This window comes from Dendrobates tinctorius, unplaced genomic scaffold (genome assembly GCF_039654945.1).
Source record: "Dendrobates tinctorius isolate UK_male_01 unplaced genomic scaffold, ASM3965494v1 ptg000038l, whole genome shotgun sequence".
In the NCBI taxonomy this organism is placed as follows: domain Eukaryota; kingdom Metazoa; phylum Chordata; class Amphibia; order Anura; family Dendrobatidae; genus Dendrobates; species Dendrobates tinctorius.
In genome coordinates, this window is record NW_027361706.1 from 11963487 (window position 1) to 11982500 (window position 19014).

Consider the following 19014-nt stretch of genomic DNA (forward strand, 5'->3'; position numbering starts at 1 on the left):
ACCCGGTTATACAGGGTGATATATACGGGGCATACGGCCTTATACAGGGTGTTATACCCGGTTATACAGGGTGATATATACGGGGCATACGGCCTTATACAGGGTTTTATACCCGGTTATACAGGGTGATATATACGGGGCATACGGCCTTATACAGGGTGTTATACCCGGTTATACAGGGTGATATATACGGGGCACACGGCCTTATACAGGGTGTTATACCCGGTTATACAGGGTGATATATACGGGGCATACGGCCTTATACAGGGTGTTATACCCGGTTATACAGGGTGATATATACGGGGCATACGGCCTTATACAGGGTTTTATACCCGGTTATACAGGGTGATATATACGGGGCATACGGCCTTATACAGGGTGTTATAGCCGGTTATACAGGGTGATATATACAGGGCATACGGCCTTATACAGGGTTTTATACCCGGTTATACAGGGTGATATATACGGGGCATACGGCCTTATACAGGGTGTTATATCCGGTTATACAGGGTGATATATACGGGGCATACGGCCTTATACAGGGTTTTATACCCGGTTATACAGGGTGATATATACGGGGCATACGGCCTTATACAGGGTGTTATACCCGGTTATACAGGGTGATATATACGGGGCACACGGCCTTATACAGGGTGTTATACCCGGTTATACAGGGTGATATATACGGGGCATACGGCCTTATACAGGGTGTTATACCCGGTTATACAGGGTGATATATACGGGGCATACGGCCTTATACAGGGTTTTATACCCGGTTATACAGGGTGATATATACGGGGCATACGGCCTTATACAGGGTGTTATACCCGGTTATACAGGGTGTTATATACGGGGCATACGGCCTTATACAGGGTTTTATACCCGGTTATACAGGGTGTTATATACGGGGCATACGGCCTTATACAGGGTGTTATACCCGGTTATACAGGGTGTTATATACGGGGCATACGGCCTTATACAGGGTGTTATACCCGGTTATACAGGGTGATATATACGGGGCATACGGCCTTATACAGGGTGTTATACCCGGTTATACAGGGTGATATATACGGGGCATACGGCCTTATACAGAGTGTTATAGCCGGTTATACAGGGTGATATATACGGGGCATACGGCCTTATACAGGGTGTTATACCCGGTTATACAGGGTGATATATACGGGGCATACGGCCTTATACAGGGTGTTATACCCGGTTATACAGGGTGATATATACGGGGCACACGGCCTTATACAGGGTGTTATACCCGGTTATACAGGGTGTTATATACGGGGCATACGGCCTTATACAGAATGTTATAGCCGGTTATACAGGGTGATATATACGGGGCACACGGCCTTATACAGAGTGTTATACCCGGTTATATAGGGTGATATATACGGGGCATACGGCCTTATACAGGGTGTTATACCCGGTTATACAGGGTGATATATACGGGGCATACGGCCTTATACAGAGTGTTATAGCCGGTTATACAGGGTGATATATACGGGGCATACGGCCTTATACAGGGTTTTATACCCGGTTATACAGGGTGATATATACGGGGCACACGGCCTTATACAGGGTGTTATACCCGGTTATACAGGGTGTTATATACGGGGCATACGGCCTTATACAGGGTGTTATACCCGGTTATACAGGGTGTTATATACGGGGCATACGGCCTTATACAGGGTGTTATACCCGGTTATACAGGGTGATATATACGGGGCATACGGCCTTATACAGGGTTTTATACCCGGTTATACAGGGTGTTATATACGGGGCATACGGCCTTATACAGGGTGTTATACCCGGTTATACAGGGTGTTATATACGGGGCATACGGCCTTATACAGGGTGTTATACCCGGTTATACAGGGTGTTATATACGGGGCATACGGCCTTATACAGGGTGTTATACCCGGTTATACAGGGTGTTATATACGGGGTGTTATTCCCGGTTTGCAGCCTTATACAGGGGAGTCCTCGGTGTGTGGAGCCGTCACCAGGGGGCACACAGACAAAGCCTGTCCCCGCTCCGAGCCCCGCTCAGCCGCCGCCTCCCTCGCTCTGATCCGGGAGGAGCTCGGGGAGAGACCACGGAAAGTTTCCCGCATTTTTGCCCGCATTGTGTCCGGATCCGGAGTCCCGGGGGCGGCTCGTCCTCCCGCCTCTCCGCCGTGCGCCCTCCTTCCCTCCCCGGTGTCCTGTCAGTCCCTCCCTGGGAGTGTTGTTGTGAGCGGGGATCTAACATGGCGACGGTGCCTGTGTACTGCATCTGCCGCCTGCCCTACGACGTGACCCGGTTTATGATCGAGTGCGACGCCTGCAAGGACTGGTTCCACGGCAGGTAGGGCGGGTGTGGGGGGTGCGGGCGGCGGGGGTCTCCGGCCTGCTGCCGCCGCCGCCGCTGACTGTGGGGCTTATTGTCATGTTGTGCCTTTTGTGCGCTGCCGGACTTCTCCCGGGCGGGCGGGGGATGACAGCAGCGCCCTGGATGTCGCGATACCCTGACATGTTCTGGCTCCCGGGCGCGATGCGCTGCTCTCTTATCGCGACATAAACCTTATCGTGGCAGAAGGAGGCATTAACCGTGTCGGTGCAGGAGAATGTCGCGCTCTCGTCCTCCTTCTGACGACTATCGCTGTTTTCTGTCGTGCTTCTGCCGCCTCCATCGCTCCTTCCTCCTCTCTCTGCTGCTATTGTTACTGCTCGTTTGTTACATTGTTGCAGCGCTTTTTCCTGGGTTTCTCCTCTGGAGTTGTCACATAATATCATTGTTTACCATCCATGGCTGTCCCCAATGCCATCTCTGTGACTTTATGTTGTGGCGATAGTGTCTGATTTGTCCTGTCGCCATACGTCAGGATATAAACGGCTGTCCTATAGATTATCCTGGGGTTATAATAACGGAGATGGTGGTGATATCGGATCGGGTCGATATATCCTGACGGCGGTGAGAAGTTGTACGTTAGGGGGGAGACAACGGGCAAGTGCCCGGGGCGCAGGCTCCGCCGTAGAGGGGCACGATGGTCGCCCGGCGCTACGGACGGCACCATAGAGGGGAAGGATGGTCGCCCTGCACCGTAGAGGGGCAGGATGGTCGCCCAGCGCTGCGGACGGCACCATAGAGGGGCAGGATGGTCGCCCGGCGCTGCGGACGGACCATAGAGGGGCAGGATGGTTGCCCGGCGCTGCGGACGGACCATAGAGGGGCAGGATGGTTGCCCGGCGCTACGGACGGCACCATAGAGGGGCAGGATGGTCGCCCGGCGCTGCGGACGGCACCATAGAGGGGCAGGATGGTCGCCCGGCGCTGCGGACGGCACCATAGAGGGGCAGGATGGTTGCCCGGCGCTGCGGACGGCACCATAGAGGGGCAGGATGGTTGCCCGGCGCTGCGGACGGCACCATAGAAGGGCAGGATGGTTGCCCGGCGCTACGCTCGGCACCATAGATGGGCAGGATGGTCGCCCGGCGCTGCGGACGGCACCATCAGGAGGCAATGTTGCCACTGTGAATGGCTTTAGTGGCAGGGGCTGGGGATCAGCTGCTCGCGCGCTGCCGCTTCATTGACAGGCGAACAATAAGGAGCTTGTGCTCCATTAACCGCTTCCTGCCTCTGCTGGCGGAGACGAGTGCCACCGTACCCGAAGGATTGAGGATGCCCGGGCCGAAATAGGGAGCGCATGTCGGGGATGCACATACAGCAGCGTGGCCCCTGCAGGCGCATAGGTGCTCCCACATCGGGGCAACACTACGCCGGTTTCTCCTTCACGCTTGTGACATCTCTGCTTTGAAAATGAAGACTGCTCTTCTCATCGTCTCCGGTTCGCCCTTCATCGCTCGGTCAGCTCGTCTACATCGCGCTCTCCCACCGGCTCCTATGTAATGTTTAGACGCGAGCTGCGAGTCGATGCGAATCACAACGTTTGCTTTTTTTTTTTTTTTTGTGCCTTTTATTGATGTTTGGCTAGTAAAAGAATCAGTTTGGCTTTTTAGGTTGTGCCGGAACGTCTCCCGCCTCGGGTTACACATTTACTGCCTGTAGATGAGCCGCACGCTCACAAGACGCAGCTGATGGACGGTGCTGGATATTCGGGCACCGATAGCCCCGCTGGGGGTCCACACCGGACCTCATATGCAAATAGTCATATCATGTCTCCCATAGGGGCTTCGTTAATGTGGCTGTGTCCGTTGGGGCCGGCGTGTATCCGTATACCTCTACTTTAGGGCATGTAATCGGGCCGCGTGCACTGTACAGAATCTGGACCCCTTATAGCCAGTGTGCACAGGGCCGATTTCGTAAAATGTAAACCGCAGCATGCTCCTCTTTGATCTGTTATATGGTCTGGAATAATGCACGCAATGTAAAGGCATCTCCAGCACACGGCCTTTTCCTGTAATTTGCAGTCCTAACTGGTTGAGTTTTCGATGCGACCATCCGAGCGCGACCATAGTGGACTACACTAGTCCATGGAATCCGTATACTCTACTTTCTTTAGACCGTAGCCGCTATATGAGGTCCTCAATGGGGGTATATGCCAGGAGATGGCTGCTTTCACACCTCCGTGATCCATGAAAAGTCTCAATGGCTTCCTTGGAGACCCGGTGCCAGTCCATGTTCGGACCGCGAACTAGGGATGTGTGAATCCGGCCCAAGGCGCATCCACATGCACGTATAACTTGTACGGAAAAAGTTATTTGCATTAGAAAAAGTCGTGATTTACTTTTTCTTTTTCTCTTCTTGCATGGCCTTTGTGAACAGCACAGCTCCCCACACTGTCACTGGCCGCTCTCGGGTACTGCAGCTCAGTTTGTATCAAAGTGAATGGGAGCGGAGATGCAGTACCCGACAACAGCCACTACACATTTTATGGCGCTGTGGTGTCTCTGCTCCATGCACTGTTCACATCTGACTTCTCCCCACCCGCTGCAGATGATTGACAGGTCTTTACACCCCCCATGTGTGCCTGTATATACAGCACAGGGTATACTGAAGGTCGGGTGGAAATGGGAGCTAAAACAAACTATTGGGCAGTACAGCCACAGGATAGGTGATAACTTCCCGATCGGTGGGGGTCCGACCACTGGGAGATCAACATATATCCACCGATATCGGCAGTATGAATGCCGGTCATATACCCAGGCCAACAAAACGGTGATGAGGACAGTCCGATCCCTTGTGTGACCACTCTGCCCCCTGTATACAGTCACGTATTAATGGCAATACATTTGCTGATAACGATGATTTTTAGTACAGTCATTCTGCCCCGTATACAGTATCGTATTAGCAGCACATCTGCTGAAAATGATGATTTTAAGAATTACCATTTTGCCCCCATATACCGTATTGTTATTGGCAGCACATCTGATAATGATGAATTTTAGTTTGACCATTCTTCCCCCATATACAGTATCGTATTATTGGTAGCACATCTGATAATGATGATTTTTAGTGCCACCATTGTGCCCCCGTATACAATATCGTATTATTGGCAGCACGTCTGATAATGATGAATTTTAGTTTGACCATTCTTCCCCCATATACAGTATCGTATTATTGGTAGCACATCTGATAATGATGATTTTTAGTGCCACCATTGTGCCCCCGTATACAATATCGTATTATTGGCAGCACGTCTGATAATGATGATTTTTGGTTTGACCATTCTTCCCCCATATACAGTATCGTATTATTGGCAGCACATCTGATAACGATTTTTAGTACGACCATTCTGCCCCCGTATACAGTATCGTAGTTTTGGCATCACGTCTGATAACGATGATTTTTAGTGCGACCATTGTGCCCCCATATACAGTATCGTATTAAAAATCACGGGACCTGATTGAGCGTTCTGCTTGTACGTTGGGTGAAAGCCGGCCTCCTTCCACGGACCGATAATTCCTACGTTCCTGATTAGCGACTTGCCTAAATAGGTCACAAGGGTCCTTTTTATACGGGGAGATTTTCTGTCTGAAATGAGCGCCGATCGATGATCCATCCCGTTGACCGTCGCTCACTTGCCTCCGTTTACATGGTGCTGCCCTTGCTCCTCTTGGGATCGTCAGCGCCATTGATCGATGATCCATCCCGTAGACCGGCGCTTGCTTGCCTCCGTTTACATGGTGCTGCCCTTGCTCCTCTTGGGATCGTCAGCGCCATTGATCGATGATCCATCCCGTAGACCGGCGCTCGCTTGCCTCCGTTTACATGGTGCTGCCCTTGCTCCTCTTGGGATCGTCAGCGCCATTGATCGATGATCCATCCCGTAGACCGGCGCTCGCTTGCCTCCGTTTACATGGTGCTGCCCTTGCTCCTCTTGGGATCGTCAGCGCCATTGATCGATGATCCATCCCGTAGACCGGCGCTCGCTTGCCTCCGTTTACATGGTGCTGCCCTTGCGCCTCTTGTGATCGTCAGCGCCATTGATCGATGATCCACCCCGTTGACCGGCGCTCGCTTGCCTCCGTTTACATGGTGCTGCCCTTGCGCCTCTTTTGATCGTTGGCGCCATTGATCGCTCGTTTAGTCATAATGGCTGTAATGTCCGCATAAGGGATCAGATGTGAACGAGAGCTTATGAGAAAGGGGCTTTAAAGGGCGAATTGTCATCTCGGTAATTTCGGGCAGGATACATGAGAGTCCCCTGCCCACCCCATCCTGCGGCCTCTCTCCATTTAGCCGCATGTGGCTAAAAGTACCCCCTTTAAGCTAGTGATTTAACCCTTGAACTCCTCACTTCTCTGAAATCGGGAAGGACTTTGCAGCTCTTTGATGTCTGCGAGCTTCTCGCCCGCTCCTTTCTTCTGCTCCCATTTTCTTTGACACCGACAATTAGGCGCAAAGTGCCGCTGCGCCCGCTCGTCCGGCCTGCATTCATCGTGACTGCCCTTGCACGGACCCATCCACGGATGACTACTATGCCTGACGATTGCTCCCTGTGACATTGCCATTGCCCCCGTTACGTGCAGCGCTCGATGACGGCAGGCAGATATGGTGCATTGCCCGTCCAGCGACGTGTAGGGAGCAGCAGCTGCCGCGTCCTGTTGAAAAGACGGCACCTTCCAATGTCAAGGATTGTGTCCGTTAGCCGTGATGGGATTTTATTTACCAAGATATGTTATTCATGGCATGGAATCCAGAGACTAAAATCCGAGAAGCGTATTACCTAAATATATATCGATAGTTCATGGGCGTAATTGGAGAGCTGTCTCAGTCCTCCGCAGTCCCTACTTTATATGCACCAGCGGGGATCCCTGCGATCAGACATTAATGGAATATCTAATCGCCATCAGTGTGAATGAGAACCTGTCACGGCACTTGGTTTCCCATAAAATATCAGGGCTGGAGCGTCTCTGTGTTGTGACGTACCTCTGTTATGCCTCCTGGAAATGTATGAATGATTAAAACTGCTGTTACACAGTCGACATTGTCACCCCTTATTGCGACGGTGTCAGCGTGCAGTGATTTTTTTTTTTTTTTTTTTTTCCGGGGACACTGGTAACATCCATTTTGCTTATTTCCGAGCGAAATGACACAATGCAAAGATTTGAGATAAGCGCTTAGGTAGTGAAAATGGGGATTGGGAGTCTGTAATCCTAAGAAAATACCATTAGGGAAGAGTCAGATGGCTGTATAACTCGGGCGAGGATCACAGCGCAATGCTTGGACTGGCTGGTGGCTCTCCCGGTCCGAGTGTGACAGCATGTATAACACAGCAGACTCCTGCCGGGTATGCCTGGGGCACAACTCCTTCGACTTATCCATATGCTCCCGCCCAAAGGATGTATGTTTCCACCTTTTTTTTTCAGCATGAAGGAAGAGTCAGATGGCTTTGTAACTCGGACGAGGATCACAGCGCAATTTTCGGACTGGCTGGCGGCTCTTCTGACCCGAGGGTAACGGCATGTATTTCTATGCAGCTGGCATACTCGGGTCGGGAGAGCAGAATGCCAGTTCGAGCGTTGCGTTCCTCATCTGAGGTATACGACCGTTTGATTCTTCCTTCAGGGTGGAAAAAAGGTGGAAACACACACACTTTGGGTGGGTTTATATATGGATCAAGCTAAGGAGGTGCGCCCCATGCTTATCCGGCAGGTGCCTGCTGTGTTATACAGCCATCACTTGCCATTAGCAGCGATCAGAGTTTGCATTAACCACTGTCAATGATTTATATGGGGCAATCGCATCATGCAACCATTTTCGGGACTACTAGTTTGCCTTTGGCTTCTTTGTACTTCCATAAAGCCGGGCCGCAGCTTGGGCTTCATAGGAGATCTCTCTGCTGTCCATCGCAGTACTTTAGTATAGCAGTATATAGAGCAAGCGATCAAATGATTTCTAGTTGAAGTTCCCTAATGGGACGAAAAAATAAACTATAAATAAAGAAAAAAAGTTTTTAAAATACACATAAAGTTTCGATCGCGTCCCCCCCCCAAAAAAAAAAAAAGAGAGAAATTTAAATGGAAAGACATACTCTGTCGCCACAACGTTAAAAGTCCAATCTAAATCTTAAATGAATGAACCTGTTTCTTAAACGCCATAAGAAGGTAAATATCAAAAGCGCCAGAATTGCTTGATTTAATTTCTGCACCAAAGCGATCAAAATATCGTATATACCTGAAAATCTTACCAATAAAAACTTCACCGCACATACCAAAAAAGTTTCCATAAAGGTCCAACAACAGAAAAATAAACTTAAGTGTTTCAGAAAATGGCGTCACAAACCTAAAAATGTTTTAAAAAAAAAAAATCTGATTTTTTTTTTTTTTTTTTCTAGCCACTAAAATACACTACTCACAAAAAGTTAGGGATATTCGGCTTTCGGGTGAAAATTTATGGATAATGTAAAAAAAAATTCACGCTAGTAGAAGAAGCAACGGTGATGTCTTCATCTTAAACAGTTTATCGAAACAAAAGCCAACAATAGCGGTGGGTATACCCCCCCCAAAAAAAAAAAAAGAAAGTTAATGCCTCAACGACTTATCACTTGGCCTTGACCATCAATGACAGATTGACAATGACGTCTCCTGCTCCTCACAAGTATTGTCTGCTGAGGCATGGCGTCCCATTCTTCTTGAAAGGCTGCCCTCAGGTCATTGAAGATCTGGGGTACAGAGTTACGAGCCTCTACGCGGCCACTCACCTGATTCCATAGGTTTTCTATGGGATTCAGGTCTGGAGAAAGTGCAGGTCGCTCCATCTGAGGTCCCCCGGTCTCCAGTAGCTGTTCCATAATGATGTGACCTCCATGAGCTGGAGCACTGTCGTCCATAAAGATGAAATTAGGCCAGTGTTATTCATGCAGAGACACAATGGCTTGATTTATCTCAGTTGTAGGGACTTGTCACTGTACCATTCTCAAAGTGTAGGGCAGACCTGTATTGACTTCATCACCACCAAAGGCTCGCCTGGTGACAACAGTGGCTGATGCATAGTGCTCTCCTTGATGTCTACAGCGCATCATTTCTGCTCAGTGTGAATTGGCTTTCATCGGTGACCAATGAGGCCCACTTGTCTCTTATACATTGTAGATGTTCCCTGGCCCATACAAGACGATGACCCCTGCGCCTTGTGGTGTGGTCAGGTACCCTTGTAAGTCGTCTAGCACGGAGACCAGGCTGATGTAAACAGTTTGAATGGTCTGCTGTGACACTGGAGTTGCCTGGAGTTGTGCGGCATTTATCTGTTTCTGAAGTGCATTGTTCACAATGAAGAGGTCATCTGTGTAGGATGTGGCCAAAGGATGTCCACTTCTCTGCCTTTCTGTGACTCTTCCATTCTCTCTCTATCTCAGTTACAACCTGCTGATGATTCTAATACTCTAAGCTCAGTGGCCACTCCCGTCTGAGAACATCCTTGCTTGAAACCTCAAAATGGCAAGGTCCTGCTGGTCAATTGTTAGGCGTCGTCTTGGTCTCATGATGTCAAAATGTGAAGAACACGATGAGGAGAACTGTTTAAATATCAATTTTAATTGAACCCCGAAATGTATTGGATAATTTATGGCTTAAAAAAAAAAAAAATTATGGCTTTTGGAGGAAAGGGAATGGGGGAAAAAAAACAAAAACGAAGGCTCAAAAGTGAATGGAAGGGAAGGTGTTAAAGAGGCAAGATCCACTACTAGGAACTGTGTGATCTTGATAACATCAGGCAGATCTATAGTGTGACTTGTTACTGGAAGATATGCCATAACTAACTTTAGGACCCGCACGGTCCCCAGTAATCTCGCTGGATGGGCGTCCTTCTCCATTATGGTCAATAAAAGCTCTGAAGCAGCAAAATGAGTGACGTCTAATAGGACGGGAGACATAAAATCATAGACTGTTGGTGTTAGAAGGGACTTCCAGGGTCTTCGTGTCCAACCCTCTGCACAATGTAGGATTCACTTAACCATCTCAGATGTCTGTCCAGCCTCTATATGAAGACTTCTATTGAAGGAGAACTCACCATCTCTCGTGGCAGCCTGTTCTACCCATTGATCACTCTCACTGTCAACAAGGTTTTTTTCTAATATCTAATCTGTATCTTCTCCCTTTCAGTTTCATTCCATTGATTCTCGTGTTTCCATATGAAAATGCGAATAATGATGACCCCTCTACACTGTGACATCCCTTCAGATATTTGTAGACCGCTATTAAGTCTCCTCTTAGCCTTCTTTTTTGCAAGCTAAACATCCCCAAATCCTTTAATCGCTCCTCATACACATACTTTGCAGTCAGCTCACTATCCTTGTATTTCTTCTCTGAACTTGCTCCAGTTTTTCAATGTCTTTTTTAAAATGTGGTGCCCAGAGCTGGACACCGTGTTCCAGATGACGCCTGGAATGAGAAGAGTAGAGGGGGGATAATTACGGTACTTCATGTGATATGGACTCTATGCTTCTCTTAATACATCCTAGAGTTGTTTGCCTTTTTTGCTGCTGCATCACACTGTTGACTCATGTGCAGTCTGTGATCTATTAGTATACCCAAGTCTTTTTCACACGTGATGTTGCTTAGTTCTATTCCTCCCATTCTGTAGATGTAATTTTTGTTTTTCTTGCCTGAAAGTTACTTAACCAATTAATTACTTAATTCTAACCAATTCCCTTACTAGAAAACACATTTGTGCCAATATTCCTTACATGGATCTCGGGGAGTTTTACCACCATAGAAAACCTGTTTGTGTGTATTCTGCAGTGAGATTGTGGCTGCGGTGATTTACGATGACGGACAGCTCCGCTTTGATATGACACCTCCTGTTATGCCCACGTACACGTCTTTTATCCGTATGATTGCGATTTACTTATGATTCCTCCTACCTGTTCACTAGAACCCAGGGACATCCTTAATTGAAGATTTAATTGATTTTGCAGTTTCATCAGTTTCATTATGACTATCTTGTTACATTGATAATTTTAGCTGTAGTGAAATCTAGTCCCATGCTCTAAAATGCTTGTCAAAAATGGCAATATAAAGAAATAATAATAAAAAATCTGTACTACTACTCTGATCCTCATCATCCTCAAAAAATGAGTGCAATTATTCTTGTATCTTTACTCTTGTAACAGATCCTCTTCTCATGGGGTTCTCTATGTGCATCCCATAAGCAATTGTTAGAAACTTCGATTGCCCATTAAAGGGTAATTCCCCCAAAAATCAAGTGATTCCCCACCCTATCCATTGAATAGGGCTGATCGTCTTGAGATGGGGGCTTTGGTCACCTTGAGAAAGGAGTTCTGCAGCCCAGTCCTGAATTTTCTATGGCATGGGCAGACATATAATTGGTGAAACCTGTGCGGCCGTCCAGGGGCTCAAGAGGTAAGGGGGCCCATTTCTACCTCTAAAGCAGGTGCATTTTTAGGAGCTTTTTGGGCTGCAAAGAGCACATATATTGTTCTTGCACAGGGGCCTTTTTCAGCCTGTGTCTGCTAGTGGTCTATGATGAGTGTAGCTCTCATCTTTTTTTGGAAGTCCCATGGACCATGAATGGAGTGGAGGCCATGGATGCACACCACCGCTCCATTAAGGACAGGGCTGTACAGAGCCCCCTTTCTTAGGGTTACTATCTTGGGATCTCCGGAGGCTGGACCCCAGCGATCAGCAAGTTATTCTCTATTCTGTGGCTAGGGGAATCACTTGATTTTTGGGGGGAGGGGGTAACCCTTTAAACAGTAAAAAGTGGACAACACTCAGATGAAGTTGTTTCCATTTTTTTTTTTTTTTACTGTTTAGTGGGTAGGAGAAGATTGGAAATGCATTTTTTATCAACAGCCCAATTAATTTGAACTGGCGAGTGTGATCCGGGAGTGTGACAAAAAATGATCACGTGAACGGCCGCATAGACTTTAGTCAGTGCATGTGTTGTATGTTGTCTGTCCATGGAAAACACACATATATGTGAAATATGGATAAATAAATGAGACCTTAAATAATATGGTGAAATCATAGAACAGTGCCAAATAATCTCACATTTTAATAAGGTTGTCAATCCTGGTCAGCCACCTTCTGTGGGCACCTCCCATGCATGGTCACATCACCCCTGCACATTTGGCACGTCCATTGAAAAGGGTTGTCCTGCCATCCAATTCCTGGCTTACTGACCCCTCTAGTGACATAAAATGAGATTTCAAAAGGAATGAATCATTTCAACCCCCCCAAAATCCACATGGCCAGGGGTCCCTCCTCTAGATGTTGAAGTCACCTAGAGTTGTGGCCAAAAGTATTGACACCCCTGCAATTCTGTCAGATAATACTCAGCTTCTTCCTTAGAATAATTGCAAACACAAATTCTTTGGTATTATTATCTTCATTTAATTTGTCTTAAATGAACAAACACAAAAGAGAATGAAGCAAAAAGCAAAACATTGATCATTTCACACAAAACTCCAAAAATGGGCCAGACAAAAGTATTGGCACCCTCAGGCTAATACTTGGTTGCACAACCTTTAGCCAAAATAACTGCGACCAACCGCTTCCGGTAACCATCAATGAGTTTCTTACAATGCTCTGCTGGAATTTTAGACCACTCTTCTTTGGCAAAGTGCTCCAGGTCCCTGATATTTGAAGGGTGCCTTCTCCAAACTGCCATTTTTAGATCTCTCCACAGGTGTTCTATGGGATTCAGGTCTGGACTCATTGCTGGCCACCTTAGAAGTCTCCAGTGCTTTCTCTCAAACCATTTTCTAGTGCTTTTTGATGTGTGTTTTGGGTCATTGTCCTGCTGGAAGACCCATGACCTCTGAGGGAGACCCAGCTTTCTCACACTGGGCCCTACATTATGCTGCAAAATTTGTTGGTAGTCTTCTGACTTCACAATGCCATGCACACGGTCAAGCAGTCCAGTGCCAGAGGCAGCAAAGGAACCCCAAAACATCAGGGAACCTCCGCCATGTTTGACTGTAGGGACCATGTTCTTTTCTTTGAATGCCTCTTTTTTTTTTTTTTTTTCTCCTGTAAACTCTGTTGATGCCTTTGCCCAAAAAGCTCTACTTTTGTCTCATCTGACCAGAGAACATTCTTCCAAAACGTTTTAGGCTTTTTCAGGTAAGTTTTGGCAAACTCCAGCCTGGCTTTTTTATGTCTCGGGGTAAGAAGTGGGGTCTTCCTGGGTCTCCTACCATACAGTCCTTTTTCATTCAGACGCCGACGGATAGTACGGGTTGACACTGTTCTACCCTCGGACTGCAGGGCAGCTTGAACTTGTTTGGATGTTAGTCGAGGTTCTTTATCCAACATCCGCACAATCTTGCGTTGAAATCTCTTGTCAATTTTTCTTTTCCGTCCACATCTAGGGAGGCTAGCCACAGTGCCATGGGCTTTAAACTTCTTGATGACACTGCGCACGGGAGACACCGGAACATTCAGGTCTTTGGAGATGGACTTGTAGCCTTGAGATTGCTCATGCTTCCTCACAATTTGGTTTCTCAAGTCCTCAGACAGTTCTTTGGTCTTCTTTCTTTTCTCCATGCTCAATGTGGTACACACAAGGACACAGGACAGAGGTTGAGTCAACTTTAATCCATGTCAACTGGCTGCAAGTGTGATTTAGTTATTGCCAACACCTGTTAGGTGCCACAGGTAAGTTACAGTTCCTGTTAATTACACAAATTAGAGAAGCATCACATGATTTTTCGAACAGTGCCAATACTTTTGTCCACCCTCTTTTTTTATGTTTGGTGTGGAATTATATCCAATTTGGCTTTAGGACAATTGTGTTTTTTCATTTAAGACAAATTAAATGAAGATAATAATAACAAAGAATTTGTGTTTGCAATCATTTTCAGGAAGAAACTGAGTATTATCTGACAGAATTGCAGGGGTGTCAATACTTTTGGCCACAACTGTAGGTCGATCCTGTATGGTAGATACTGTTTTTCTATATTGGGTGTCCTCTCCTGTCTCTTCGGTGAGACAACGGTGTATGTTTGTGTTGTCCCCACTGCACTAGCTGGTGGTCTTCTCAGAGATGAAGCCAAAGTACATGGATTGTACAGAGAAGAACATTTCAGGCTTCAATATTTGACTACATTGTTTGGCCATGTTGACCATCAAAATTGTGCCACCCCTGCCGATTAACTTACATAAACATGGACGCATATATCTCATTTTGTATCTGTAGGTTGCAGATAAGACATGGATTGGTATTCTGCCTTACCCCAGCATGCGCTGTCGTCTCACCACAACAGTTGAAGCTACACGTCACGTCTTTAGAGCAATGTCTTAAATTGACTTGTCACTTTGCAGAATGCTGATCTTTAGAAGAGCTGGCTAAGCCCTTCTTGTATCAGCCGTCCAACCCTGAATATAACTTACTGATCTATGGGAAATATGGCAGGGTTAGGACACCTGCATTGGTGGCATTATCATCACTGCTCTACTGGGGGCTCTAATCAGAGCACCCCCACCTCTTACTAACTAAACACAGTGCCTTGCAAAAGTATTCAGTCCCCTGGAACTTTTCAACCTTTTCCCACATATCATGCTTCAAACATAAAGATACCAAATGTAAATTTTTGGTGAAGAATCAACAAGTGGGACACAATTGTGAAGTTGAACAAAATTTATTGGTTATTTTAAATTTTTGTGGAAATTCAAAAACTGAAAAGTGGGGTGTGCAATATTATTCGGCCCCTTTACTTTCAGTGCAGCAAACTCACTCCAGAAGTTCATTGTGGATCTCTGAATGATCCAATGTTGTCCTAAATGGCTAATGATGATTACACACAGGTGAATTATATTTATCAAGTCTCCGTATAAATGCACCTGCTCTGTGATAGTCTCGGTTTTGTTTGAAGCACATACAGCATCATGAAGCCAAGGAACACAACAGGCAGGTCCGTGATACTGTTGTGGAGAAGTTTAAAGCCGGATTTGGATACAAAATGATTTCCAAAACTTTAAACATCCCAAGGCGCACTGTGCAAGTGATCATATTGAAATGGAAGGCGTATCATACCACTGCAAATCTACCAAGACTCGGCCATCCCTCTAAACTTTCATCTCAAACAAGGAGAAGACTGATCAGAGATGCAGCCAAGAGGCCAATGATCACTCTGGATGAACTGCAGAGATCTACAGCTGAGGTGGGACAGTCTGTCCATAGGACAACAATCAGTCGTACACTGCACAAATCTGGCCTTTATGGAAAAGTGGCAAGAAGAAAGACATTTCTCAAAGATATCCATAAAAAGTGTTGTTTAAAGTTTACAACAAGCCACCTGGGAGACACACCAAACATGTGGAAGAAGGTGCTTTGGTCAGATGAAACCAAAATCGAACTTTTTGGCAACAATGCCAAATGATATATTTGGCGTAAAGGCAACACAGCTCATCACCCTGAACACAACATCCCCACTGTCAAACATGGTGGTGGCAGCATCATGGTTTGGGCCTGCTTTTCTTCAGCAGGAACAGGGAAAATGGTTAAAATTGATGGGAAGATGGATGGAGCCAAATACAGGACCATTCTTGAAGAAAACCTGTTGGAGTCTGCAAAAGACCTGAGACTGGGACAGAGATTTGTCTTCCAACAAGACAATGATCCCAAACATAAAGCAAAATCTACAATGGAATGGTTCCCAAATAATTGTATCCAGGTGTTAGAATGTCAAAGTCCAGACCTGAATCCAATCGAGAATCTGTGGAAAGAGCTGAAAACTGCTGTTCACAAACGATCTCCATCAAACCTCACTGAGCTCGAGCTGTTTGTCAAGGAAGAATGGGCAAGAATTTCAGTCTCTCGATGTACAAAACTGATAGAGACATACCCCAAGCGACTTGCAGCTGAAATCACAGCAAAAGGTGGCGCAACAAAGTATTAAGTTAAAGGGCCGAATAATATTGCTTGCCCCACTGTTCAGTTTTTGACTTTCCACAAAAATTTAAAATAACCAATAAATTTCGTTCAACTTCACAATTGTGTCCCACTTGTTGATTCTTCACCAAAAATTTACCTTTGGTATCTTTATGTTTTGAAGCATGATATGTGGGAAAAGGTTGAAAAGTTCCAGGGGGCCGAATACTTTCTCATTTGAAGGGGTTGTCCAGCCTTGGGGTACAACTCTACAGTCACTCTGTGTGCAGTTTGAGGATTCTCTGGCCATGTATGCAATTTGCATAGATGTCACATGTCGACTAGACATGCACAGCCTCGCTCAATGCAAGTGTATTGTATTAAGCCGGGGACACATCTAGTTGGAATGTGGTCGGAAGTATTCAAATCGCATACCTGCAGTCACTTGACCGCTTGCTCCCCAGCACTGGAGAATACTCGCAGTGTGTGCGCTAAGTGACTGCAGACTTATATTCTTAGACTGGACAACCCCTTTAAGCTGGCTAAATGCACCGATCAGGCAAGTTTACAGAGCAGCTCTTACAAGCTCAATTGGAAACAGCTTGCAAGTGCTGTGATTCTTACCTAGGACACAAGGCACCTCTGATAACCTGGTCAACAAGCAATAGACTATAAAATTAAAAATCCATGTGTTCATGAGATGTAAATAATAAAGTTGCTTGTTTCAAATAGAATTTAGCAATTTTTTTAAGCATTTGATTCAAAAAGACTAACTTGATAGTGTCTTACATTGTTAGACTGTCTAATCTAAAGCCTGCCATACATAGTAGAATGACGGTTTGGACCTGAGCAATCTCGGCTATCTCTGCCGTACGCGGAAACGCGCGCTGTGCCGCCGACCGACGTTTCTGGCAACCGCTTATCTCTGGAAGGACAAAAAGAACGGCTGTCTGAAGTCTGACGTGCCGGATCCTTATCTTCCCCAACAATCAATTCTCCGGGTGTCTGCTACACCTCTGTACATACAAGCATCGGTCATCTTATGTATATGTCAAAAACTTCTGTGAAAAGAAGGAAAGTTATGGGTTGGACTGATGGGATGTCTCTAGTGATGAGCGCAGGTGCTCATTCTTCAAGTTTGGTGAGGATGGTCAGATATGCGCCTAGTATCGTGGGTGCTCAAGTGACGTGCTCGAGACTCCGCGGCTGTTTGTCAGGAGATTTCCCCCCCCCCCCCCCCCCATGAAACATGGCCGCGGGGACTTGAACATGTCACTTGAGCAACCCCGATACTGTGCATCCCCGAGCACCCTTGCCAAACTACTTTTTACAGAAGTTTTTGACATCTACATAAGATTGCCTATTTTGTATCTGCAGTGGTCCAGCAGACACTCCGAGAATAAGTAAGATAAGGATGTCCAAATTTTTCAGCGAAAAAAAAAAGGCAACTTTGAATTTGCGCCAATTCAAAATACATTGTGCTCCCATTTTTTAAAAATAAATTTGGTGCAAAAAGACAAGACAAAGTTTAAGCATCGCCAGCCCCTCCATATGTCAGCGGGATTGTGTGGTTTAGATATCCAGAAGTTCTAGATCTCCAGAAGTGACGTCACCGGTGAAGGCCGCTCTTTCAGCTTTCATACTGTCACGTATTCTGGGTTTTTAGTATAAGATTGCAGATCGCTGCCAATTACTCTATAATGAAAGTGTGTTTTCAGTCGGGTGGGGTGAAAGGTCTGAAGAGCGGGGAGTGTTGCCGAAATGTTTGTAATGAAAGCGGAGAGAAGAGGAATTTCTATGGCAACCTGCCCCAGCTTTTGCCAAGTGCTCTGCTCTCAGAGTCGAGAAATGAGCTCTAATAGAGAGGAAAATAACTTTACCCGTCAGACCCAGGAGAATTGTGATTATCAGGCAGTCCCATGTCATGTTTTATTGCGTCCTCTCCCTTTCTGCCATGCGCTTTCTTTTTATTTGCTTACTTTTTTTTTTTTTTTTTTTTTTTTTTTTTACGTCCGGACTGCCCAAAAATAAAGAACGTGTGCAGATTTGTGCTTAGTTAAAAGCATTCATTACATAATGTTTAAAATCAGCTGCCAGTAATTCTCTATGTAGCTTAGAATTTCACAGCATGAAGGAAGCAGAGCGCCCATTAAATCTGTCAATTTCCCCAAGACTTATGTCTGGATTGTTGTCACTTTATTGGCGCCTGCCTCCTTGTCGGGAACGTTACTCCATGAATGATCTAAAACACTAACTTCATTAACTTAAACTCTGTCTGTATGTCAGGGATCCATACATCATCACTGGGGTTGTAATAAATGTATGGCCGGTGTCGCTTCTGTTTCTTCACTAGTTGTAAAACTACAACTCCCAGGATAGGTATTGATTTGGTGCGGATGTCTACTGCGGGGCTAGTCCCACGGACCCACGGAGGTTAAAGACAAAATACCTCCAGGATCAGCGCCACTCCTCCGTTCTCTGTGATACATCCTTCATTGGTCTCCTGGCATCTGTATCTAGTGGGGGCATCAAAGAAGCGCTGCAGCCGATCAGTGGCCGCTAATCAGCTGCAGCGTTAACATTCCATCTGAGCCGTCTTCTTCTACTCAGAAGGAATGTGGAAGGGCACAGCTTTGAGTATAGAGGAATGGCACCCGTCCGGGTAGTTTCATGTTTTTTTCCTTTTTCCCTTTCTGTCTCTTTCTCCCCCACTCCTTCCCCCTCTCTCT

General features: G+C 46.3%; 1 protein-coding gene across 7 annotated transcripts in view; it reads left to right on the top strand.

Annotated features, from left to right (window-relative positions):
• Nucleotides 1-1965: 1965 nt before the first annotated feature.
• Nucleotides 1966-19014, top strand: part of PHF2 (PHD finger protein 2) — a 249026-nt gene continuing 231977 nt past the window's right edge. For 5 of the 7 annotated variants that reach the window (XR_012231857.1, XM_073574215.1, XM_073574216.1 and 2 more), the window contains exon 1: nucleotides 1967-2356. Coding sequence is in view for 6 of the 7 variants with exons in the window: in XM_073574215.1 (XP_073430316.1) it covers nucleotides 2259-2356 (98 nt within the window). In the remaining variant the exon portion in view is untranslated. Of the gene's footprint in view, nucleotides 2357-19014 lie in introns of all 7 variants that reach the window. The other 2 variants (XM_073574213.1, XM_073574217.1) reach the window with 2 other exon arrangements.